The sequence below is a fragment of the Megascapheus bottae genome, chromosome 3 (assembly GCF_031878675.1).
Source record: "Megascapheus bottae isolate mThoBot1 chromosome 3, mThoBot2.hap1, whole genome shotgun sequence".
Classification (NCBI taxonomy): Eukaryota; Metazoa; Chordata; class Mammalia; order Rodentia; family Geomyidae; genus Megascapheus; species Megascapheus bottae.
Window position 1 is genome coordinate 36,583,352 of NC_143511.1, and position 24,678 is coordinate 36,608,029.

The 24,678-nt window shown below is 46.1% G+C and overlaps 1 protein-coding gene across 1 annotated transcript in view; it reads left to right on the forward strand.

The window, feature by feature from the left end:
- The first annotated feature begins 4,609 nt into the window (after nucleotides 1–4,609).
- Bicd2 (BICD cargo adaptor 2) overlaps nucleotides 4,610–24,678 on the forward strand; it is a 47,537-nt gene continuing 27,468 nt past the window's right edge. The window contains exon 1 of the mRNA XM_090329921.1: nucleotides 4,610–4,959. Within this exon, the coding sequence (XP_090186047.1) occupies nucleotides 4,720–4,959 (240 nt within the window). The 5' untranslated portion in view covers nucleotides 4,610–4,719. The remainder of the gene's footprint in view (nucleotides 4,960–24,678) is intronic.

The window sequence follows — 24,678 nt, forward strand, 5'->3', positions numbered from 1 at the left end:
ATCCTGTCTGGGGTCCCTAATGTGAGTCAGTTGATGCCAAGCTTGATGGCTCAAGCCTGTGATCTAAGCTCCTCAAGAGGCTGAGATCTGAGGATTGGGGTTCAAATCCAGCCTGAGCAGGAATAATCTTGAGACTCTTGTTTAACCACTTGAAAACCAGAAGTGGCGCTGTGGCTCTAAGCAGTGCTAGCCTTGAGCAAAAAGAACTCAAAGACAGTTCCCAGGCCCTGAATTCAAGTCCCATAACCCCCAAGGGGAAAAAAAAGTCCCTGCCCTCTAGGAGTTGCTAATATAGGAGCTATTTCATAGTATAGGGTGCATTTTCCATCAGTGGAAGAAAATAAACTCAGGAAGAGGAGTCAAAACCCAGAAAGGTAGTGTGATGGCAGCGCCCCTCTGGACTGTGCACAGCCTTTGAGGGCGGCTGTGGTGATTCGGCTTTGATTTTGAAAGGGATGTCAAGAGGAGAGAGTGTGTCTCAATTTGGGTCTCAGGCTGCCCTAGGTAGGATGGAGGCAGTGTGACCATGACTGCAGTGGGACTGGCCGAAGTGATGGGGCGGGGACCAGCAAGCAGCAGGAGATTTTCACAAAGGATTTGTTTTCATCAGGACAGATGTCTGCTGGCAGAGTGAATGGGTAAGGGGATGGGAAGAATGAAACCAAGTTTGGTCATAAGCCTTTGTTTTCACATTTATAAAGCATATGGTTGAATTTCAGGCATGGTATGGACTGAGTACATTTACTCATTCATTATGCATACCAAGAACTTGGCAGTATTGGGGACCCAGAGTGTTCAGCATGAGTAGCCCTTCATCTATTCTGTAGATTCTACAGAGTGGGAGGGGGAGATCAAAACCTGTGTTTCTTCTTCTTGTGGGTCCCTAGTGACACAGTCTTGGCTCAACCAATTCCTATGCACCCTCTGGTTTGCCCTTGTATGTCCCCTCCTAGGGGAAGCATTTCTGAATTCCTTCACCCAGATTCCTCTCACACAGCACAAACACTGAAGATCAATGTCATCCCTCTCATAGGAAGCCCACACTGGTAGGGACTGCCCCTGTCTGTAAGTGAAAATGCCTGAGATCATCCTAGTCCCTCTGCCATACCGAGTCTCCAAGTTCAACATGCCTGTATCAGCTTCCCATGGCTGTCCCTCTCTCCACAGATCAGGACCACAGACAGGTATAGATGGGGGTGAGGAGGCTCCCTGTCGGGCCAGCCTGAGTCAGGGATAGGTGGTGTAGAGGCTGTGCATTTGTTGGAACAAGGCGTATTCCCTCTTTTCCCTCTGGTTCCTCCCATTTACTATAAACAGCTTGCCTCAGCCAGATGCATAGGGTTTTCAGTAACATCAGAACAGTCACAGTAACCAGACTGGTTGGTCATGTTCTATTCCCACTATGGCTGAATTCCTTAAAAATGATTTCCATTTCATTTTGATAGGGAACGGGGGAAAACAAGATGAGGGGTGGAGGTGGGGGGGAGGGAAATGGGGACCAAAACATGTGAAAGGGTATCAATGTATGGGAATTAATGCACCATCTATCTGGCAAATATCATGTAACCATTCTATTAATTACAATAAAAATATATGGAAAAAATAATTTCCATTTCACAGGCTGGGCGTGGTTGCTCATGCCTGAAATCCTAGCTACTCAGGAGGCTGAGATCTTAGGATTGCAGTTCAAAGCCAGCCCAGGCACTAAAGAATGTGAGACTCTTACTCTAATTAACCACTAGAAAATGGGAAGTGGGGCTGAAGCTCAAGAGGTAGGACAGTAGCTTTAAGCTGAAGAGCACAGGACAGTGCCCAGGCTCAGAGTTCAAGCCCTATAACCCACACACAAAAAAATAATAATTTCATTTCACAAGTCAAAATATGACACATTCTTCATAAGCACATAAGACATTAAGGCTTTGTGGGCCAGGAGTTTGGCCTAGTGGTAGAGTGCTTGCCTAGCATACACGAAGACCCTGGTTCCATTCCTCCAAACCACATACATAGAAAAAAGCCAGAAATGGTGTGGTGGACTCAAGTAGTAGAGCTCAAGTCTTTAGAAAGTTCAAGGACAGCACTCAGGCCCCGAGTTTAAGTACAGGACTGGAAAAGAAGAAGAGGAAGAATGAGAAGAAAAAGAAGGAGGAGGAGGAGGAAAAGGAAGAGGAGGAGGAAGAATTAAAACTTTGTGGGAGAAAAGCATGGGAAGGGGTATCAATGTTCAAGTAATGTACCCACTCTCTGACAAATGTAACTAACCCCTCTATACATCACTCTGACAATAAAATTTTTTAAAAAAGAATTAAAGTGCATGGGGGAAATAGATTATTCCACTTAGGACACAGGGAGTATACAATTATCTCCACCCTGGAATGTGTTGTGACAGAAATATAACAAATGATAAAAAGTTGTGATACTTTCAAAAGATATGGAGCCAATGTGAATGGGCTTCCAGTGGCCAAATCTACGGACATTAAGTATCAAAGAAAAAAAAGTAAGGGATGAAGTGTAGCTCAGTGACAAAGCCTAGCAAGTGCAGTGTCCTGAGTTCAATCCCCAATACCAACGAAAAGACAAAAAAAAATATAGTTTAAAAACCCAAACAAAAAGCCGTGCGCTGTGGCTCACACCTGTATTCCTAGCTACTCAGGAGGCTGAGATCTGAGGATCAAGATTCAAAGCCAATTCGCACTAAAGACTCTTATCTCCAGTTAATCACTAGAAAACCGGAAGTGGTGCTGTGGCTCAAGGGGTAGGGCAGTAGTCTTGAACCTTAAGAGCTTAGGGACAGCGCCCAGACCCAGAATTCAAGTTCCTTGATGGAGACAGGCAGACAGACAGACAGACAGATACTCACACACACACACACACACACACACACACACACACACACACACACACACACAAAAACAAAAATACAAGGGGCCAGGAATTTGGCCTAGTGGTAGAGTGCTTGCCTAGCATGCAGGAAGATCCAGGTTCGATTCCTTGGTACCACCTATAAAGAAAAAGCTTGAAGTGGTGCTATGGCTCAAGTGGTAGAGCGCTAGCCTAGAGGAAAAAGTTCAAGGATAGTGCTCAGGCCCTGAGTTCAAGCCCCAGATTGGCAAAAAAACAAAAGAGAGAGAGAGAGAGAGAGAGAGAGAGAGAGAGAGAGAGAGAGAGAGAGAGAGAGAGAGAGAGAGAGAGAGAGAGAGAGAGAGAGGGGGGGGGGGGGGGAGAAGAATGAATTATAATGTATTGAATAATCTGTAGATCCATACTGCTAATGAATGAAAAGCAGGAATACCTTCCCACTTTGGCTTGGCTTTCTTGCTCATGGCTGTTGTTCTAACCTCTGAACCACCTCTCCAGTCTCTCCTTTTGCAGGCTAGTTGGAGGTGGATTCTCACAGACGTTTGTATCCAGGCTGGCCTTGAATTACAATTCTCTGGATCTCAGGCTCCTGAGTAGCTAGTAACAAGCATGAGCTCTAGCAAAGTTATTCTCTTGAGAGTGGTAGTAAGCCAAGATAACTTCTTGGGAAGCTTGGGGGGAGGGGTAATTAGGCGTGTTAGATGTCATTGTCAGGTGAGACACAATAAGGAAGTAAAATCAAAACGCATGAAGCAAATTTATTACAGGTCCAGATGTTGCAGCGTGAAAAAAAAAAGGAGAGAGGGGGAATTCAGCACTGTGCTTTTATTGAAGTTCATAGCATTATCCCTTTGTTTTTACCTTACAGGAGGTGAGGATTGGATGAACTTATTCACACGACTCTGGTGTTGAATACTGGATCTTTATGACCAGCAGCAGCTGTGGGTTGTGTGGGATCCGAGAGAAGAGGCCCGAGCAGTTCGACACAAACTACCCCCGAGGAAGGGAAGTTCTTTCTAAGGTGAAGGGTACGATGGTGTTTCAAATACCGATGTCACATCTGCAAATGGGTGCCGGGCAGGGACTGTGTTGAACTCATTTGTAACACTGTGCCAGTTCACTGGGCCACCTCCATTCCGGCCACACCGTGCAGCCTGGGGGCGGGCCCGCGGAGTCTGTCAGAGATCTCCCAGAGCACCGGCACCCTGGACGGACCGGCTTCCTTTCAGCAACGCCCGCCACGTCTCCGTGCAAAGAAGCCCACGCGGTGCGCGAGCCACACGATCCCCGATCCCCAGGTTCTTATTATAAGCGGGACATTAACGCGACAGGTTGGCGTCTGGGCCCATCTGCCTGCCTCGCCTGTCCCAAGGCCAGGAGCTCCAAACCCGAGGTTCTCCGGGTAGTCGCGGCGTCCGGGGTTTTGATTTGACAAGTGGAGTCTGAAGCAATAGCATTAGGAGGCGCCGGCTGCAACTGATCAGGACGTCGGTGGCGCTGGCCAATCACAGCTCGGAGTTGGGCGGGAGACCAACGGATCTTTGTAGCAGGCACCGCCGAAACAGCCACACCTTCACGAAGGCGTCAGAGAGCAAGCCCAACTCAAGAGTACGGACCAATCACAGCCGTGGACTGGGAGGACGCGGGGCATGATGGGTCTTGTAGTCTGTACTCGGTGGGACTGCAACCCCCAGTATGCTTTGCGCGAGTTAAGGCGAAGCAGTGCGGCGGCGCGCGCGGCCGTCGGGGCTGGGCGGCGGCAGTGGCGGCGGCAGCGGCGGCGGCGGCGGAGGAGGAGGCGACGGAGGAGGGTCTGGCCTGCAGGAACCTTGGTGGGAGAGTCGGCTTCGACGCGCGGCCATCATGTCCGCGCCGTCGGAGGAGGAAGAGTACGCACGGCTGGTGATGGACGCGCAGCCCGAGTGGCTGCGCGCTGAAGTGAAGCGGTTGTCCCACGAGCTGGCCGAGACCACGCGCGAGAAGATCCAGGCGGCCGAGTATGGGCTAGCGGTGCTGGAGGAGAAGCACCAGCTCAAGCTGCAGTTCGAGGAGCTCGAGGTGGATTATGAGGCCATCCGCAGCGAGATGGAGCAGCTCAAGGAGGTAAGCTGCCACGGCGCGACCGGCGCGACCTCCGCCCCGGGATCCGCGGGGGTGTCCGGGGCCTGTGGGGCTAGGTCACCCTTACCCGGCGGACGATGCTAGGGGTGGGGGCACGGGCAGGCTGTGGGCCTGAGCTCGGCCTTGGCAGGCGGGCAGCTTGGGAGTGCGGGGGGTGCTCTGGCACCCTACAACTCTTCACCAACCAACCTCTTCCTTTGAAGGGCCCGGCAGCCCTTTTTTCCCTTTCGTGAGGGCTGACGCTTTGCGGTGGTCGTCGCTGTCCAGGGTGTGTCTGCAATGTGGGTGTGGGTAGGTGGGCAGGCGCATGGACTCAAGTGATCCAGGCTGAGCCTGGATTTGGGTGGCCATTGCTCTTGTCACCTTCAAACAAATCACTTCCACTCTCTTTGGTGCAGCTGCTTTGGGAATTTTCATTTAAGTTCTGTGAGTGCCCAGAGGCTGGGAAGGGACATAGATATAGGCCTGAGGAAGCCAGGGTCTCAGGTTGCACTTGGTCCCCGTCGCGGGTCAGGGTCCACTAGCATCCTCACTGGCACAAGTACTCTGACCTCGTCTTCATCTCCATGATTGCTCTCCCACCGGTTTAGCTCGGATGCATGGCTTCCTTAGTCCACTTCCTGCTCTGCCCTCCCTCCTCTGCCCTCCCCCTCACTGTGGCGTCTGTGTTCCTCCAGGAAAGAAACCTCAGTGGCCTGTGTCGTTCCCACTGTGGGGAAGAAGGCTAGATCTCTCTCACCACATCCAAGGCTGGCAGAGAGCTGGCAAGAGGGAACAGTAGGAGGAATCTGGGCGGTCATTTTCTGGGATTATTTAAGCATCACTGTGCCTTCTATCCCCCATGACTTCCAGCCTTGTTGTGGAAGTTTGAGAGGAAATATTTTTAGGATGGACACACTTGGGTTTGGACCCAGGCTCTACCACTTGCAAGTGTTGTGGCTTTAGTCTTTCCTTTTGCAAAACGGGAGTGTAGTTTTGCTGGCACTGAAAGGGTTGTCTTAAAGATTATATATTTGGAAAAAGCCCGAGGTGGGGTCAGGCAGGCAGCCTATCAATTTGCTTGACAATTATTTCTTCCCCATCAACCTATCCTGATGATGGTTATTGGTCACAGAGTTCATTTCCTGGCACCTTGGATAGGTGCCTGGACCCTTTGGAGCCTTTTGTTACTTTCTTGGGACCATCAGTAGGACTGTCTCCATGGTACTAGAGGAGAGAGAATAAATCGATCTTTAAGTCAAAGCCGAAGCAGACCAGGTGCTGGGTTTGCCCCTCTGGGAAGGTGGGAGTTAGTCTTCATAATTAATGCTAAGGACCTGGAGCCTTAACTGTTTGTGGCTATTGGCTCCTTCTCTATACCAGCCTCCATTGGCACTGGATCTAGTAGAGGAGTGGATGTGGCAACGCCTATGAGAGCCTCCCTCAAGAAGGAGGGAAAGTGACAGAGGAAGGCAAGGGCCTGTGAGAGTGTGGACTGAGTGTGCCCTCATCTCGTTTCTGGTATCTGGTGGCAGGACATACCTTACTCCTGCCTCCCTCCCTGTAGGCAGACTAGTACTATCATGTAGAGAGCTCCTCCCCCTGCACACACTGACTGGCAGTCTTGCTGGACAACATGTGGACTGGTCTTAGCCAGCCCTTACAGACCCCTTTTATTATAACAGCTTTCCTTCAGTGGTATCTGCTTTGAGAAGAGAACGTTACTGACTTAACTGGCCCCCACTTCAGCCTTTCAGTTGTCAGTTCTTTGTTATAAGGGACACAAGTTTTTTGTGTTTTTTTTTTGTTTAGTAAAGCATGTGGCATAATCTTGGGGCAGTTATCTTTTGGGCAAGTCCCTAGCATGATTGGGAAGGTGTAACAATGTCTGTAGTGGCTTTGTCAATATCATATTGGAAAACCTTAACTCCAATCCAAAAAGTCTGTAGTTAAGGAGCCAATACCAATATTTGCTGGGAGTTCTCCCCCCTAGAGTGGTAAACCACTTCAATTCTTCTGGTTTTCTGGTGGTTAATTGGTTTTGTTTTTTGTTTTTTTGTGCCAATCCTGGGGCTTGACATCAGGGCCTGAGTGCTATCCCTAAGCATTTTGTGCTTAAGGATAGTGCTCTATCATTGGAAATAGCTCCACTTACCAGTTTTTTTTTTGGTGGTCAGTTGGAGATAAGAATCTCCCAGGGGCTGGGAGTTTGGCCTAGTGGTGGAGTGCTTGTCTAGCATGCACAAAGACCTGGATTCAATTCCTTGGTACCACATACATAGAAAAAAGCCAGAAGTGGTGCTGAGATTCAAGTGGTAGAGTACTAGCCTTGAGAAAGTCCAAGAACAGTGCTCAGGCCCTGAGCTCAAGCCCAGGACTGGAAAAAAAAAAAAAAAAAAGAATCTCCTAGACTTTGCACCCATGTTGACTTTATACCTTGATCCTCAGATCTCAGGCTTCTGAGTAGCTAGGATTACAGGTGTGAGCCTCCTATAGCCAACTAAAATGGGTTTAAGTTATAAATGGAGTTGCTTGCTCTCTTTCCTGTATTTATAGATACAACAATCCTTAAGGGAAGGAAGAGGGTTGACAAGCTGAAGAGGGTCTCTTGATAGGTTAGTGGAGTTACTGCTGGCCCTGCTACCTTTTCCCTAGGGGGATGCCTGTATCCTGCTGACAGCATAGCTAAGGCCAGCAATGGGGAGGATACCGAGTGACCTAATTTGCTAGTGATTTTCTTGAGTCTGACTTGGTCACATCTGTCAAGCCATCTTGTCTTTTCCCTTTTCTAGCTTGGTGGGAAAGACAATTGGGTGAGCTTTAGTCAACCACAAGATGTTTTGTAGTTCTGAGTGGCCACAGAACATCTAGTTGTGTCAAGTTCAGCTTCCAGGAGACAGAGATGTGTTGGTACAGCACGACAGGTACTGTAGGTGAGAGGGCTGAGTCTGGGTGCCTTATGGGTCTCATCAGAGAGTTCAGGAGCAGATCTGGGTATCTTCACAGCTTTGCTGTGTCACCTTGGATGGTGCTGAGCTTTAGGATGTTGCCATCCTTGTCTTTTTTCCCCCCCTAGTCCTGGGGCTTGAACTGAGGGCCTGAACACTGTCATTGGGCATTCTCAATGCTAGAGCTCTACCCCTTTGAGCCACAGTGCCACTTCCGACCTTTTCTCTGTATGTGATACCAAGGAATCTAACCCAGGGCTTCATGCATGCTAGGCAAGCACTCTACCATCCTTGTCTTTATGGAGTGGGTGGAATTGGGTGTTGGGCTACACTGGATACATCAAGTGTTTGTCAGCTTTGCACCCACCTCATTCAAACATAGGTCTCATCATTGCAGTACCTGCAACTCCTCCTTGTACTTTGTGATTGCTCAGTGTAGTCTCTCAATTGCTGCCTCCTGAGGACTGCCCTGTGTGTCATACCTTTCAAGTTTGTGGGACCACCCTTCCTTCCCTTCCTCCTGGAAGTCCCACCCACCCATCAAGCTTGTTTTGTTGTTATTGTTCGGTTTTTGTGGGTCTTGGAGCTTGAAAGAATCAGCCTGGGCACTGTCCCTGAGTTCTTCAACTCAAGGCTACCACCTTATCCCTGGGGCCTGGGTGCTGTCCCTAAGCTCTAACCCTGAGTCAATCCCCACTTCCCGTTTTTTGGGTTTTGTTTTTTGTTTTTTTTTCCTAGAGGTTAATTTGAGATAAGAGTCTCAGGTCCTTTTGTATTGGGCTGGCTTTGAACCTTGAGCCTCAGATCTCAGCCTCCTGAGTAGCTAGGACTACCAGCATGAGCCACCACACCCGGCTCAAGCTTGGATATTTTATGGGAAGCTCCCTTGACTAGTGCTTTTGAACTTGCCCCAGCTGCTGTTCCCAGCACTAGGTTACTGCTGGAGGCAGGAGGAATTAAAGAAGGTTCTACCTTAAGGACCACTGATTGGTATGCTACAGAGAAACTAGAAGCAAGGCTAGTGTGTTTTTCTAGAGTAAGAAAATTTCTGGTTTTAATTAAACTGAATAGAATCTTCTGTTCTTAAAGCTCGTGAAACTGTCTTGTGTCTGTTTTTTGAGCAGAGGGGTATCGGGGACTGGAAGATTGATGGAAACCCAAGGATCTTTTAGAAGGTCAAGTGGTAGTGATCTGTTATTTATGTAAAGTTACCTGGCTTGGGACTTGTAAATCCTTGACATAACTGAAAGTGTTCCTAGGTCTGACAGTTTGAGAAAGGCAACTTGAAGCATCCAAACAGTGTTCATGTGGTCTCACTCAGGTCACTGATTCCCTTCTGGGCCTCCCTTTCCGACCTCCAAATGTGGAGAGAAGGTCAAGAAGAAATCTTTAAAGGGCCCTTCCACTTTAAAAAATGTCTAACTCCCACATCATCAGGCTGTTTTTTGCAGTGCCTGGAAACTAGGCACTTGTACTTGGTAGAGAATCTGCTCCAGGCATGTGAATGGCTGCTCCAGCAGTCCTGCCAGCATATGGAGATGTGGCCATCTTCCACTGGCATGTGGCTGACATAGCTGTGATGGAGTTGACCTGTCTTCACAGATGCCAAGCATGCCTTGAGGCTTAGCAGGTGGGGCCATAAGGAGACCCATGCTTAGTGCTGGGAGACTGTGGGCCTCAGAGGAGCTATGTATTGCCTGAGCAGGAGAGGAGGCTGTTCATAATGGCATCCAGCCTTATGGTCTCCACACTGTAATACTAGAGTGGGAGTTTGGACCCTGCCCGGGCGTTACAGAAATATGTGACCCTAGATGAGCCACTCTGCCTATCTGGGCTACAGTGGGTTAATAATGCTGCCCAGTGCTCTAGGAACACTCAGTTTACACTGTCCTTCTCTTGGTTCTGAGCTTCCAAGTTGGTAAGACCTCCAAATGGGGTCTCCACTGGGCTGTCCTATCACTTGAGGACCTCAGTTCTTCCTCTGAGGGTAGAGATCAGATCTGTCCTGGTCAGCTTAGACCAGTGTCCCAGCTGTCAGAGAGATGAGATTGATGGACTGGGCAGGACAGGTGCCCCTCGGCCTCCTCAGGACAGTGAGGGCTGCTTTGCTCAGGTAGATGATCAAGGAACATGGGCTTGCTTCATTTTTAGAACATACCGTGCGTGCGTGCGTGCGTGCGTGCGTGTGTGTGTGTGTGTGTGTGTGTGTGTGTGTGTGTTTTAATGGATATCTTAGGAACCTCAGAATGTAAAGCAGAACAGTGGTGTCTCTGTGGAATATGTGTAGACAGTGAATGATCAGTGCAGGACCACCTGACTTCTTTTGTTGTTAGCTCTTTTTCCCAGGAGTATGTGAGATACACAGACAACATAAAGCAGGAGAAACTGCTCAGAACCAGTAGCTCATACCTGTAATCTTACTCAGGAAGTTGAGATCCAGAAGATCAAGGTTTAAAGTCAGCCTGGGTAGAAAAGTACATAAGACTATCTCCAAAATAACCAACAGAAGACAGGCTGGAATCGTGACTAAAGTGGTAGAGAACAAACTGAGCCAAGCCCCAAGCTCAAATGCTGGAACCAGGGGAAAGGGACAAGCAGGGGAAATCTCGACACAGCTATACAGTTCTTTTTTTTTTTTTTTAAACAAAAAACATTGCTTAAATAGATAGATGGATATGGTGAGTTTGTCTGTGCTTTTGCCCACATCTGCAGTTTGTAGCTACAGCCAGGCTTGCTTTTGTATCTGAGTTCATTTTGCATGGCTACTTATGTATAGGTTGCTTGGCTACACTTCGTTTTTCATGCATAAAACCTAATAATTCCTGTCAGGCACTAGTGGCTCATGCTTGTAATCCTAGCTACTCAGGAGGCTGAAATCTAAGGATCACAGTTCAAAGCCAGCCCAAGCACTAAAGAATGTGAGACTTTTTTTTTTCTTTTGCCTTTCTTGGGGCATGAACTCAGGGCCTGAACTCAAGGCTAGAGCTCTGCCACTTGAGCCATAGCACCATATCCAGCATTTTTTTTTCTATGTATGGGGTACCAGGGAATCGAACCTGGGTCTTTGTGCCTGTTAGGCAAACAAGCACTTTACCACTAGGCCAAACTCCTGCCCTCCCTGAGATTCTTATCTACAATTCACCACTGGAAAACTGGAAGTAGCGTTGTGGCTCAAGTGGTAAAGCATTAGCCTTGAGCTGAAGAGCTCAGGGACAGCACCCAGGCCCAGAGTTCAAGTCCCAAGCTCAACAAATAAATAAAGCTAATAATTCCTAACTACTGTCAAACAGCATTTGCATTTCCCAGATTTGGCTTATAATTTTTGTTTTGTGGTTTTGTCCCTGTAAGGAGCCCAACAGGGTCTGCATATTATATTGGGGTCAAAACAGAGCCATGTGGAATAGTCCTGTGCACCTTTACCCAGTAGCTGTCCCTTTCTCTTGTCCCAGGGCTTTGGAGGATCCCAGCAAGCAAACTCTCATCTACCGTGACAAGGCACCAATTCCTGTCTTATCTCTTTTGAAATATAGCCAAGAAACCACCTTCAGTTGATAAATGATTTTGCTAGGTCATCTGTCAAGCCATTCCTATACCAGCATTTATTGAATAACTAACTGTGCTTGTCTAAACCGAATTGACATCTAGTGGATATATATCCTGAGTGCCACACTGAGATGGTCAGTGCTCAGTGCTCTAAACCAGAAAGCAGAGATAACTGTTTGCATCCTATAGGTAAGGTCAGGGTGAGGACTGACTTCCAACTCTTATCTGTTGCATAGCACTGAGTCACTGATCATGGCTAGACTTGTAATACAGAGCTGGTTCTTCCCTGTTGTTGGCCTCAATTTTTTTTGTTTGTTTGTTTTAGGCCAGTTTATTTCTGAAGGCCTTGCAATGGAACCAGCTTTTCACTCGGTGATGGTGGTGTGACTAAGTACTCTGCAAACAGAATCCTTTGTTACTTTGCTCTATCTTTATTCCTTGTACCCATGCTCTTCCCTGCCCTCATAGAGCAGCTGCCAGGGTCTAGGACTGATCGATGAGACTATGACCCTGAATCTGAGGAATTGATACCCCGAGTGTCCTAGGAGTGTGACCTGAAATGGTATTTTGTCTTTGCATTTACTAAAAGAGAGCAGACAGTTTTCTTTTGTGTAACACATTCCATTCTCTAATACTTTGGAATAGAAGAAATACTTGCTCCAGAGCATTGTGAGGGAACAATTTGATCATAGTGAGAATTTTTTTTTTTTTTTTTTATGGGTCATGGGGCTTGAACTGTCCTGGGCGATGTCCCTGAGCTCTTCAGCTCAAGGCTACCCTCTACCCTCAAGCCAAACCCCACTTCCTGGGGTTTTTTTTGTTTTTTGTTTTTTTTTTCCTAGAGGTTAATTGGAAATTAGAGACTCAGGTCCTTTTGTGCCCAGGCTGGCTTTGAACCTTGATCCTCAAATCTCAGCCTCCTGAATAGCTAGGATTACAGGCCTGAGCCACCACGCATGGCTTAAATTTATTTTATTTTTAAGTTTTTTTTATTTTTAATTTTTTGCTAGTCCTGGGGCTTGAACTCAATGCCTGAACCCTGTCCTTTGGCTTTCTCAAGGCTGGGCTCTACCACTTGAGCCACAGCACCACTTCTGGCTTTTTCTATGTATGTGGTACTGAGGAATCAAACCTGGGTCTTTGTGCATGCTAGGCAAGCACTCTACCACTAGGCCAAATTCCTGGCCTCCATAATGAGAATTTTTGTATGCAATTCCATCCTCTAAAAATAGTAAATGCAGTGCCATCTACCCAGCTAACCTGAGCCATGTGGGACTACATGGGACATGCACTCCATATCTGGCGGTATGCTGCCATCGTTTTTCTTTTACTACTTCCCATATCTGGTGGTACACTTCCTATCGTATTTCTACCACCTCATTACCTCTCTAGAGCTGCCAGCCTGGGAGACCATAAATACCAGCAAATATCTCAGCATCTTGTTAAAATAAAGCACTATGTATATTATTTTATTATTATTATTATTATTTTGTTGGTCATGGGGCTTGAAGTCTGGGCCTAGATGTTGTGTCTGAGCTCTTCAGCTCAAGGCTACCACCCTCCCCTTTGAGCCACAGGGCCACTTCCGGTTTTCTAGTGGTTAATTGGAAATAAGAGTCTCTTGGTCTTTGAGTGCCTCAGCTGGGTCTTTAGAGCCACTGCACCCAGCACTATGTATATTATTTATACATAGAGTTTTTAGCCCCTTTAATGTATTGAACTGTGCTGCTTTTATTATTAATTTTTTAAATAAATGAATATGACAACTTTAGATTTACAGAAGAATTGCCAAGATAGTACACACCTTGTATCTTCCACCAGCCTTTTTTCTTTTTTTAACATCAGGCATTTGTATGGTACCTTTATGAACTAAAATCAAGGCATGGCCTTTAAAGTCCCTTCTTTATCTAGATTACCTTAATTTTTATCCTGCATTCTTTGTCTAACTCACGATCTCATCTAGTCTTCCTTTCTCCTTTGGCTCCTCTTGACTTAGAGAATTTCTCTGATTTCCTCATTTTCGATGACCTTGACAGTTTTAAGGAGGATTGGTTGAGATTTTGAGATGTCCTCCTATTGGTATTTGTCTCTTATTTCTTTAATGATTAGATTAAGACTGTGGGTTTGAGGTGAGAAGATCTCCAAGCCTAGGGCTGGCCTCCTAACATATCAAAAGTACACACTGTCAACTGGTGTATCTCTGTTATTAACCTTGATAACCTAACTAGTGTTGTTAGGTTTCTCTAACTCTTTTTTTTTTTTTTTCCCCAGTCCTGGGCTTGAGCTCAGGGCCTGAGAACTGTCCTTGGACTTTCTCAAGCTCTACCACTTGAGCCTCAGCACCATTTTTGGCTTTTTTCTATATGTATGGTATGGAGGACTCAAACCTGGGTCTTCATGCATGCTAGGCAAGCACCCTACCACTAGGCCAAACTCCCGGCACCAGATTTCTTTACTCTAAAATTACTCTTCTTTTTTTGGGGGGGGGCCATTCCAGGGGCTTAAACTCAGGACCTGGTCCCTGTCCCTGAGCTTCTTTTGCTCAGGCAAGCACTCTATCACTGAGCTATGGCACAACTTTTGTCTTTTTATGACTATGTGGTACCGAGGAATCAAACACAGGGCTTCGTGTATGTTAGGCAAGCACTCTACAACTAGGCTACGCTCCCGACCCCCCTAAAATTACTCTTTTCTCCCCTATTTTATGTTTATACAAATCATTTAAAAAATTATGCTGGACACCAGTGGCTCACACCGTAGCCCTAGCTACTCAGGAAGCTGAGATCTGAGGATCAAGATTCAAAACCAGCCTGGACATGAAATGCCCGAAATGCCTGAAATGCCGAGAGACTCCTATGTCCAATTAACCACCAGAAGTGGCACTATGGCTCTGGAGGTAGACCACTAGTCTGGAGCCGAAGAGCTTAGGGACAATGCCCAGGCCCAGAGTTCAAGCCCCACAACTGACCAAAAAAAGAAACAAAAATTAACTTGAAGACTTACCCTTTCTCCTATCTTTTATTTAACCATTATAGACTAGGGACAGTTCCTTTTATATATTGGATTGTAATCCAGTACTACTTTATTCTGTTGCTCAAATTGTTCCAGCTATGGCTACTGAGAGTTCTTTTAGTGTCTGTTATGCCTGTATGACATATAAAATCGTTGTGATATTTTGTTTTCCTTTTATTTTTTGTCGGTTGTGGGACTTGAACTCTGGACCTGGGCACTGTCCCTGAGCTCTTCAGCTCAAGGCTACTGCCCTACCTTTTGAGCCACAGCACCATTTCCAGTTTTCTGGTGGTTAATTGGAGATAAGAGTCTCACTTTTGTGTCCAGGCTGACTTTGAACCACAATCCCCAGATTTCAGCCTCCTGAGTAGCTAGGATTACAGGCGTGTGAACCACCATACCCGGTTTACATTTTATTTTTTCCTTTTTTTTTTTAAGTTATTTTTGTGGTGGTTCTAGGGGTTGGACTCAGAGTCTTGGGTTTGTTAGGCAAGCAGCACTTTACCACTTAAACCATACACTTATTGCTTTAGTTGTTTTTAGAGTGAGGTCTTGCATTTCTGCTGTCATCTTCCTATTAATGTTTTCCTCAAAGAACCACATTAGCATCTCTAGCTTTTTGTGGTCTAATGTCTCTTAAACTTTTTGCCTGGGTTGGCCTCCATCTATGATCCTCCCAGCTCTGCCTCCCAAGTTGGCGAGGATTAAAGTGAGAGCCACTGCACCTGGCCTGTTATCCTTTGAAAGCACTTTAGAAGTGGGGCCGGGAGTTTGGCCTAGTGGTTAAAGTGCTTGCCTAGCATGCATGAAGACCCAGGTTGGATTCCTCGGTACCACATACATAGAAAAAAGCCGGAAGTGGTGCTGAGGCTCAAGTGGTAGAGCTGTAGCCTTGAGAAAGTCCAAGGACAGTGCTCAGGCCCTGAACTCAAGCCCAGGACTGGCAAAAAAAAAAAAAAAAACACTTTAGAAGTTTGTGATACTGCATGATGTTCTAGGCATATCTTGTATGTTTCCTGCCTCAGAGTTAGAATCAGTCATTCCTCCCAAGAATCCCTGATTTCTTTAAAGTGGGAAAGACATTAAAAACAAAGAAAGATCTAGTTTTTAGGTTGCTTATTGTACTATCTTTGATTCCACATACTTCCAGCAATAGAGCAAGTAGATAATATGTATATCTACTGACTTACATTAATACACATTTAATAGTATAGTTCTGAATGTAACCACGTATGTTTAACTAAACATAACTTCATATTGCTGTGTCTAACTCTAATCCATCACCACATGAAGCATTCTCACCACCTGCCCTTACTATCTATAACATCCCACTCACTGAGACACCTGGCTCCCACCACCCACTATGCAATAAGGTAATTGTTTCATTCCATTTCATAAGTACAGGTACAATTCATAGTACCAAATTGTTAACCCATACCCCAGTAGGCTTCTCTGTTCTTTTTGCCTTTAGTCTTACAGATCTCACTTTTTCCCACAATTATTTATATCACCATCTTATCTGCTGCTCCTTTCAGTGAGGTATATAAATATATTCTACATTCTCCATTCCATTCTTGGGATTCCCTAATCTCCTTAATGATTTTAAATACTTGTATATATAAGGCTGACTCTTTGTTTGAAGTTGCCTGGTCTTAAATGAAGTTTTATCTCCTAGTATTTTTTACCACCTTAAAAAGTCGCATGCTGCACCTATTCTATCCCCATCTCTTATTGAGCCTCAGCCAAACAGCTCTATAGTTTTGGTTTTTTTCTAGACTGTCATATTATTATAATCATACAGTATGTGGCTATTCTAACTTGGCTTTTATCCTTAGCAATTACACATGTAAGATTTGACTTGGTCTGCTCTTGGCTTGATTTTTTTTTTTCTTTTTTGCTGGTTATGGGCCTTGAACTTAGGGCCTGGACCCTGTCCCTGAGCCCCTTTGTGCTTAAGGATCTGTTGGACCACCTGACCCACAGAACCACTTCTGGATTTTTCTGAATAGTTTATCGGAGATAAAAATATCTCACCGACTTTCCTGTCCCATCTGGCTTCAAACCATACCCCTCAGATCTCAGCCTCATGAGTAGCTAGGATCACAGGTGTGATCCATTCTTGAAGGCTTACTCCTATGATTCAGACCTTTTGCACTAGGCTTCACCTCCACCACTGTTACATTGAGCATTTAAGTCTCAATGCAAGTTGAGCAAACTAACTAAGCTAAGGCAGACAGTGATCTGGCCCAAGGGACCCCATAGAGAGGGTGTCCAGAATTACCATGTGTGAGGTCATATGACCACATCAGCAGGAACCAGACTCCCCTGGGAGACCAAGACAGCTGAGTTCACTGTATTTAGTATACACTGAATCCTATTATCCCTCAATCTGAGCCTGAGGGCTTTAGGGTGTATGCATCCCATGTGACAGGGACCTGAAGAGGACCTGAGATTGTAGTGCTTGCTGTCTTACTGAGCACTGCAACCATAGGACAAAGGGTGCCTGTGACATTGATGCCTGGCTGCCGTGTTGCCCACAGACTCAACCCCACTTCCAGAGCTTCTGGACAAGCGAGCATTTGTATAGTTACAGCAGTGTCTTTCTTCAGGCTCCTTTTTTACCATGGGTCCTGTGGTGGGTGGATTCCAAGGCCTAAGTTAGAGTTTCTCCTGCCACTTGCCGACCTCAGGCCTCGCTGATGTCCCTTCCTGAAACAGGCTAATGAGGTGAAGAAATGTGATAAGGGCCAGAGATGAAGTGAGAAGAAAACCTGGCTAATGCCCTACTCTTCTGTGGTTTCCAGCCTGGCCCACGCTTCTCTGCCTGCTGAGCCATCCTTTGCTGGCCTGGCACAGATATGAACTGAAAGCTGCCTGTTGGGACTGCGGAGGAAGCGGGGGAAGTGTTTAGGCCACCCCTCTTGTCTGACCCAGGCTGCTGAATGAAGGTTTGTAACAGGGCAATCAGCTGCTGACGGCTGGTCCCCAGGTCCCAGAAGTGAGCTCTGTGTCCTTAGGCAGGTGATCCCAGGGTCTATGGGGAATTCTGTTAGCCCCAGAGCTCAGCTGGCCAAGAGCCTCTCTGCTGATGTGAGGGCAATTAGGGTGTAATCTTCTCTAAATGGCACCCAATTCCAGCTAAATCCCTCCTGCCCAGGGACGAATCCCCAGTTTTCTAAAAGCAGCTTAGTATTTGGACGCTTCCCAGGGCAGCTGGGGTTCTCAGTTGGCAATGGGACAGCCACTGCAGATAGTTACTGGCCTCACAGAGGAGGGATTATGGGTGGACTGGAACCAGTAACAGACATATCAGCCCTATGTTATTATTCCCTGTGAGGTTAGGACTCCTAGGAGAAAGTGAACCACACAGCAGGAAGGGGATGGACTGTCTTCCTCAGCCTCTTGCTCCTGGGTAGGCCGGGTAGGTCTTTGGAGAAACTTGGGACAAAGTAAATCTCCCACTGTGGCCTGATAATCAAGGAAGGCATGCTTAGCAGTGGAGTGTGGTAGAGATAGATGTGCACTGTGCCCACCTGACTGATTCCCAGGAGATGCCTATCCTCTCTCACAGGGATTTTGTGGCCTTTTCAGATTTCAGCTGATGAGTCTTAGGGTCTAGACTCCTCAGCAATTCACTGGCCCTCCCTGAACACTGCTCTGGAAGCCACCCTTTCTCAAAGGGTGGTGTGTGTGTGTGTATTTTGTGACACTCCTTAGTAGTATTGCTCAGGTAAGTCATCTGATCTTATTGAGCCTCAGTTTGCTTAAAAGTGAAAGTAAAGTGGAGGTAGTGACAGCTTCTGCTTTGTAGGACTTTTGGGAAGATTAGATAACTGTCTCTTCCTGAAAGTTCTGAAGCCCTTTGCTGTCTGTGTCTGTCCAGGAAGTCTCTTTGAACAATTGGAGGAGGGAGTTGTTTGGGGAGGTCCTTCCTAGAGCCCCTTTACCCAGTATGGATGATAGGGACAACTAGTGATGAGACAGGGTCTCCTATAATCTGTCTCTGGAGTCCCTTTAGATGAATTGACAGGCCTGTGTACCCAGATCTGCCTGCATATAAAATCACCTGGGACTTTTTAACATTCTGAAGCCCAGGCCATACCTAGGGTAATTAAATCAATCTTACGAGTGTCTCTGCTTCTGGAATAATCCTGTGGGAAGACAAGTCACAAGTCCATCTCTATGCAGTTTCCACTTGGGGATCTTGAACATTCTCACTCCATCTATCATTTGTGATGTAGCCTGTGACAGGATTTTGTATACTAGGGATACTATCTGGAGTGTGCATTAGTGCAAGGGCCAGATCTAGGGTAAGACCAGATCTGGGAAGTAAGGAGCTGTGTCTGCCCCGTGATCACTGGTAGTGTGATCTTTCCACTAGCAGGAAAGATTAGATGTCCCCCAGGAATTTGCAAGGCTAACCCATCTAGCACCCCCTAGACCTCCCTATACTTCGAGAATCACCTAGCCCCACTCTGTATTTTCAGTGCTCCAGCATCTGTCCATCCCTTAGACCCATCTTCCTCATCTACCTCCTTTGAGTATGTCACCTTTGAGCTATGTCCTTTTGTCTGTCCTTCATTTGTTCCACAGATCATAGTGTGTGCTCTCTGTTAGGCATGGGTTCACTGTCTTCATCCCTGAGCCCACCATGAAGATCAGGAATAGAGTTGGTATTAGCACAGTATCCCCAGGATAGGCCTGACCCTTCTTTTGGAGTGTTGCCCTGCCCAATACCATGTCTGACTGGACAGCCCTGCCCTTGCCTTCTCCCAAACCTCCACAAGCATCTGTAAAGTGGAGTGATTAGTCATTGGCCAAGGGGGCATTGATCTGGAGGTGATCCTACAGTTCTGAAGGAGTTGATGAATGTTTCTTCTCCACCTAATGAGTCCAGCCCACCCTACTGGGCCCAGGGCGAGCTATGCCTATACAGAACTCCTGTGAAAGGGGTGGAGCGTGGGCCTTTTCCAGGCACCCTCAGAGGCTTTTGAAAAGGACATGCAGACCCACTTCCTACTGTACAGTTCTGGGCAAATGTACTTTTCTACAGTACCAACTTACTTCCCACAGTAGACCCAGTCACTGTGGCCACTGTTCTTGGTGGTGGGTGGTACTAAGTCCATTTGGACCCCCTGTTAATATTTTAGCTTTGAGCTTTGAGATATGGTCTGAATTAGGTCCAAGAAAGAAGACAAAAATTTCTGTTCACATCTCCAAAAGGTTTTTTGTTTGTTGGGAGCTTGGTGGGCACTTGAAAGAGACTGCTTGGAGAGCTCATCATCCACTGTTGGGTCTGGGGATATTCATTGTGAGGTAGATCAGATGCCTCTGACAACAGGAGGTAGATGTTTCTGCAATGACTGCTGCCTAAAAGATTGTTACAATCCTCACTTTTTAAAATGGAGGTATAATTTGCCTATAACGAGACACACAGTGGTTATATTATAGTTGTGGCCCTCACATGGTTGTTTTCAGAAGTCTTTCTTTGGGGTATAAGATAAATACAGAAATTGTAAAGATGATTTGTCAAAGTGAACACACTTTGAAGCCACTCACAGATCAAAAAACCATGTGCTAGCCAGGCACTGGTGACTCACGCCTGTAATTCTAGCTACTTAAGAGGTGAAGTCTGTGGACCATGGTTCAAAGTGAGTTTGGGCAGGAAAGATTGTGACCTCTTAAATCCAGTTAATCACCAAAAATCAGAATTGAACTGTGGCTCAAGTGGTAGAGCACTAGTCTTGAGTAAAAAAGCAGGGACAGCACTTAGGCCCTGGGTTCAAGGACTGGGGAAAAAAATCATATGCTGGGGGACTTCCAGAGGCTTCTGACACCATAGATTAACCTCGCCTATTTTCCATGTAATTTCCATGGAGCCTTGTTTTCTGAGTGGTCACACAGCATTACTTCGTAAGACTGAACCTCCTTGCTCCCTTGTTTTATAGGGTGTGGGCACTCTTCACTGCACTGGGGCTTATCACATGGCTGTACCACACTTTCCTTACCCAGTGTCAGGAAGATAGCGTCCTGGTCATTTCCAGCCTGGGGCTATTGGAATATGCAGGTGGATGGCAGATGCTAATTCTTGTTGGTAGAATGGTGGGTGACATGAACCGGCTGTCCTGCAGATAACACAGCAGTGTGTAGGAGCTCTTGTCTTCACTCTTCTTACCACTAATCCTTGGTGATGGTGTTGGCTTAAATACTAGCCATTCTGGATAATAGTTTCCTTTTGAAGCTATTCGCCTTCTCTATGGCCATTCCTGTTTCTTTTTTTTTTTTTTTTGCCAGTCCTGGGCTTGAGCTCAGGGCCTGAGCACTGTCCTTGGACTTTCTCAAGGCTAGAGCTCTACCACTTGAGCCTCAGCACCACTTCTGGCTTTTTTCTATGTATGTGGTACCGAGGAATCGAACCCGGGTCTTCGTGCATGCTAGGCAAGCACTTTAACCACTAGGCCAAACTCCCGGCCCAGATGCAATGACTATTTTTTTTTTTTTTTGCCAGTCCTGGACTTGAGCTCAGGGCCTGAGCACTGTCCTTGGACTTTCTCAAGGCTAGAGCTCTACCACTTGAGCCTCAGCACCACTTCCAGCTTTTTTTTTCTATATGTGGTACCGAGGAATTGAACCCGGGTCTTCATGCATGCTAGGCAAGCACTTTAACCACTAGGCCAACTCCCGGTGGGGGGCATTCCTGTTTCTTGCTATTGAAGATCTGGCAGAACCTTTATCTAGGTTCTTGTTGGGTACTGTATCTACCTTTTTGTCAAAGTATGAGCCTTGAGGGCCAGGAGTATGGCCTGGTGGTAGAGTGCTTGCCTAGCATACATGAAGCCCTGGGTCCAATTCCTTGATACCACATAACACGGAAAAAGCCAGAAGTGGTATTGGGCTCAAGTAGTAGAGCTCTAGCCTTGAGAAAGCTAAGGACAGTGCCCGGACCCTGATTTCAAGCCCCAGGACTAGAAGACCCGGGGGGGGGAGGGGCGGAAGGAGAGAAGGAATGAAAGAAGAAAGAGGAAGGAAGGGAGGGGAAGAGAAGGGAAGGGAGGCAGGCAAGCAGGCAAGCGAGCCTTGGTAGTGAAGGCATGGATCCCTTTGCTGTAGGCAGTGGTTCTGGGCATGGTGCAGCAAAAGAAAATGGAATGCCTCTACCCTGTCACATCCTTAGACTCTAGGAGCCTTGGCTTCTTCCTCCATAAAATGGGAACATGAAGTCCTAGAACTTTGAGATAGATATTAGATGGAATAATATACTTTAGGAGACTTATGCAATGATAGCTATTATTGTTACTATTAATTAATAAATCGAGAAGAAACCTAGAGCTAGGATGGCTCTTGTCAAAAGACAGATAGTGCTAGGCACTGGTAGCTTATACCTGTAATTCTAGCTACTCAGTAGGCTGAGATCTGGGAATCATGGTTGAAAGCCAGGCAAGGCAGGAAAAGTCTGTGAGACTCTTCTTTAATTAATCACCAGAAAACTGGAAGTGGAGCCGTGGCTCAAGGTGGTAGAGTGCTAGCCTTTAACAAAAAAGCTTAGAAACAGTGCCCAAGCCTTGAGTTCAAGCGCCATGACTGACAGAGAGGGAGGGAGGGAGGGAGAGAGAGGGAGGGAGGGAGGGAGGGAGAGAGAGAGAGAGAGAGAGAGAGAGAGAGAGAGAGAGAGAGAGAGAGAGAGAGAGAGAGAGAGAGAGAGAGTTAATGTCAAATGTTGGCATGCATATGCATGAATCGGAACCCTTCTTCACTGCTCAATGGAGTGTCAGATGGCGTAGCCACCTATGGAAACAATGTAGTGATGCTTCCAAAAAAAAAAATTGAAGGGGGAAGGGAAATGGGGACCAAGACATGAGAAAGGGAATCAATGTATGTGAAGTAATGCACTCTGTATCTGGTGACTATAATGTAACCCTTCTATTAATTACAATAAAAATATATGGAAAAAATTTTGAAGAGATAAAATAACAACCTGGCAGTTCCACTCTTAGCCATAAATGCTTAGTATACAGACTTGGAGATTAATAATAATGGCATCAGTATTCCTAATAGAACCAAGTAGGAAGGGAAAATCTATTGGGTCAATGAATGTTCCTTGTTCAAGTGAATGAGTGACCCAGGTCCTGGCTTTGAGTTCAAGTACTACTGCTCTGCTATATGGTACTTGTCAAGCATGCACTCCTTCCTTTGGCTCAGATCTCCCATGCAAGGAGCCTGCAGTTGCTCTTGTTGCCCCAACATTCAAAGTAGACCCTGTGACATAAAAGCTCTGTGTTCAGATTGTCATAGCAGTATAGTCAGAAAAGTGTTCAGTTCCTTGATTTAGCTGTTGGACTTTGTATTGACTTACCTGAATTATAACCATTAGATTGAAAAATGACTTTTCCCCTTCTCCTTTTCTTCTCTAGTCTTTTGTTATGTTACTTCCCTTGTGTAAGACTTTGGCCTTGCTACTTTGTTCAAATTCTGCAGTCTCAGAGTAAAGATGCTGCTTCCTTTATCATTGTTTATTCTCAGTGCAGTGTCCTCTCCCAGCAGTTCAGCTTGGCAGTGATTGCTCAGTGTTGATATGTTGTTACTATTTTTTATTTACTCAGTTTCCTGTTGTTTTGTTCTGTATGCCTTCCCTGATAAATTGTTTAAGAAATCTTTTTTCCTTCCAGTTTTCATGTTTTAGTACATGCCAACATGATTTTCTATAATGCTTATTTCTTAGAACAGTTTCAGATTTACAGAAAACTTGTGAAATGTTATATTTTCTTCTTCCATAGTGGACAAACATAAAAGGGAGTTTAGATTAATGTGGGCATCATTCTACATGTCTTTGTGATACTATTTCCTCACATAAAGACCTTTTTTGGAAAGAAGATTTGAGTTCTCAGCCCTAATGTTGAGTCCTCTGCGTGTGCCTGTTCCAATTATTTGCTGTTGTAGAGATCCCAAATCTCTGATTCTTTATCAACTTGGCACTTTCATTTATGATGTGTTAGGCTCATTCAGTGACAGTAGACGTAATCAAACTTTGGTTGTAAGTTTAATCTCTTAATGCTATAAATTCTTTATCTTGAAATAATAGTATTGAGCTTGTATTTATAGCAGCTTAGTAGGCATGAGCCTCATCTTGAATTTAATTAGATTTGATACCATTTGGTGTCTTATGGAATCCTGGTTATGCAGGACTCCAAACATCTACATTGAGCTGCCCAAAGCTGAGCAAGGCTCACAAACATGTGGATGGCATTTCCTGGGCCCCCACATTCTGCTAGCCACTTTAGCGCCTTTGTAGGCCTCAAAGATATCGGATTCTTCATTGAAAACATCAAATTTTGAAATCCTGTGACTTATACTTGCCAAGTTCCAGAGTGTGTGTGTGTGTGTGTGTGTGTGTCCCCTTCAGCAGATTGGTATTTGTTGAACATTTGGGTTCTGGGGGACCTGATTGTGTCTGTTATCTCAGCATCAATGTTGCCTACCAGAGATCAAGTTTGTAAGTGTTAATAAGACAGTACTAAGGTAGGGGCCCAGAGTCTGGCCTAGTGGTAGAGTGCTTGCCTAGCATGCATGGGTTTATTCTTCAGTACCACATACATAGAAAACAGCCGGAAGTGGTACTGAGGCTCAAGTGGTAGAGTTCTAGCCTTGAGAAAAATCCAAGGACAGTGCTCGGGCCCTGAGCCTAAGCCCAGGACTGGCAAAAAAAAAAAAAAAAAAGATAGTACTAAGGTTGATCACATGCACATGCCATTCCCTGGGGTTATCCAACAGCCTGGATAGAAAGCAGGGTGATATAAAGAGAATGTTTCTGGTTTCAGGAACAGATGAAAGTTACACCTAACTTATGGCCTCTAGCCCTGAGGAAGAGTACAGCATCTCTACTTCAGCAGGTGGTGGAAAGGCCCTACCCAGGCTGACATGCCAGGGTGGGCAGCTGGTATAACTCAAGGATTCTTGGGATTCCAAGCCCAGCCATTCTAGGAGCTGGATATACCCTAATGGCAGGCATGGTAGACCTTCTGGAACAAATGTGAGACCTACTGTCTTTAGTGGGTGGTGCTGGATAAGCCCAGACAAAAGGAGTGGAGGATCTAGCTTTGTTGTGGAAAGTGTTTCCTGGAACAAACCTTGCCTCATTGGAATGCTGAGGCTAGCTCCCCTGGCTTGGCTGGGGTTGTACTTGCTGCATCAGATGACCAAACTGGTTTAGGAAGAAAGAATT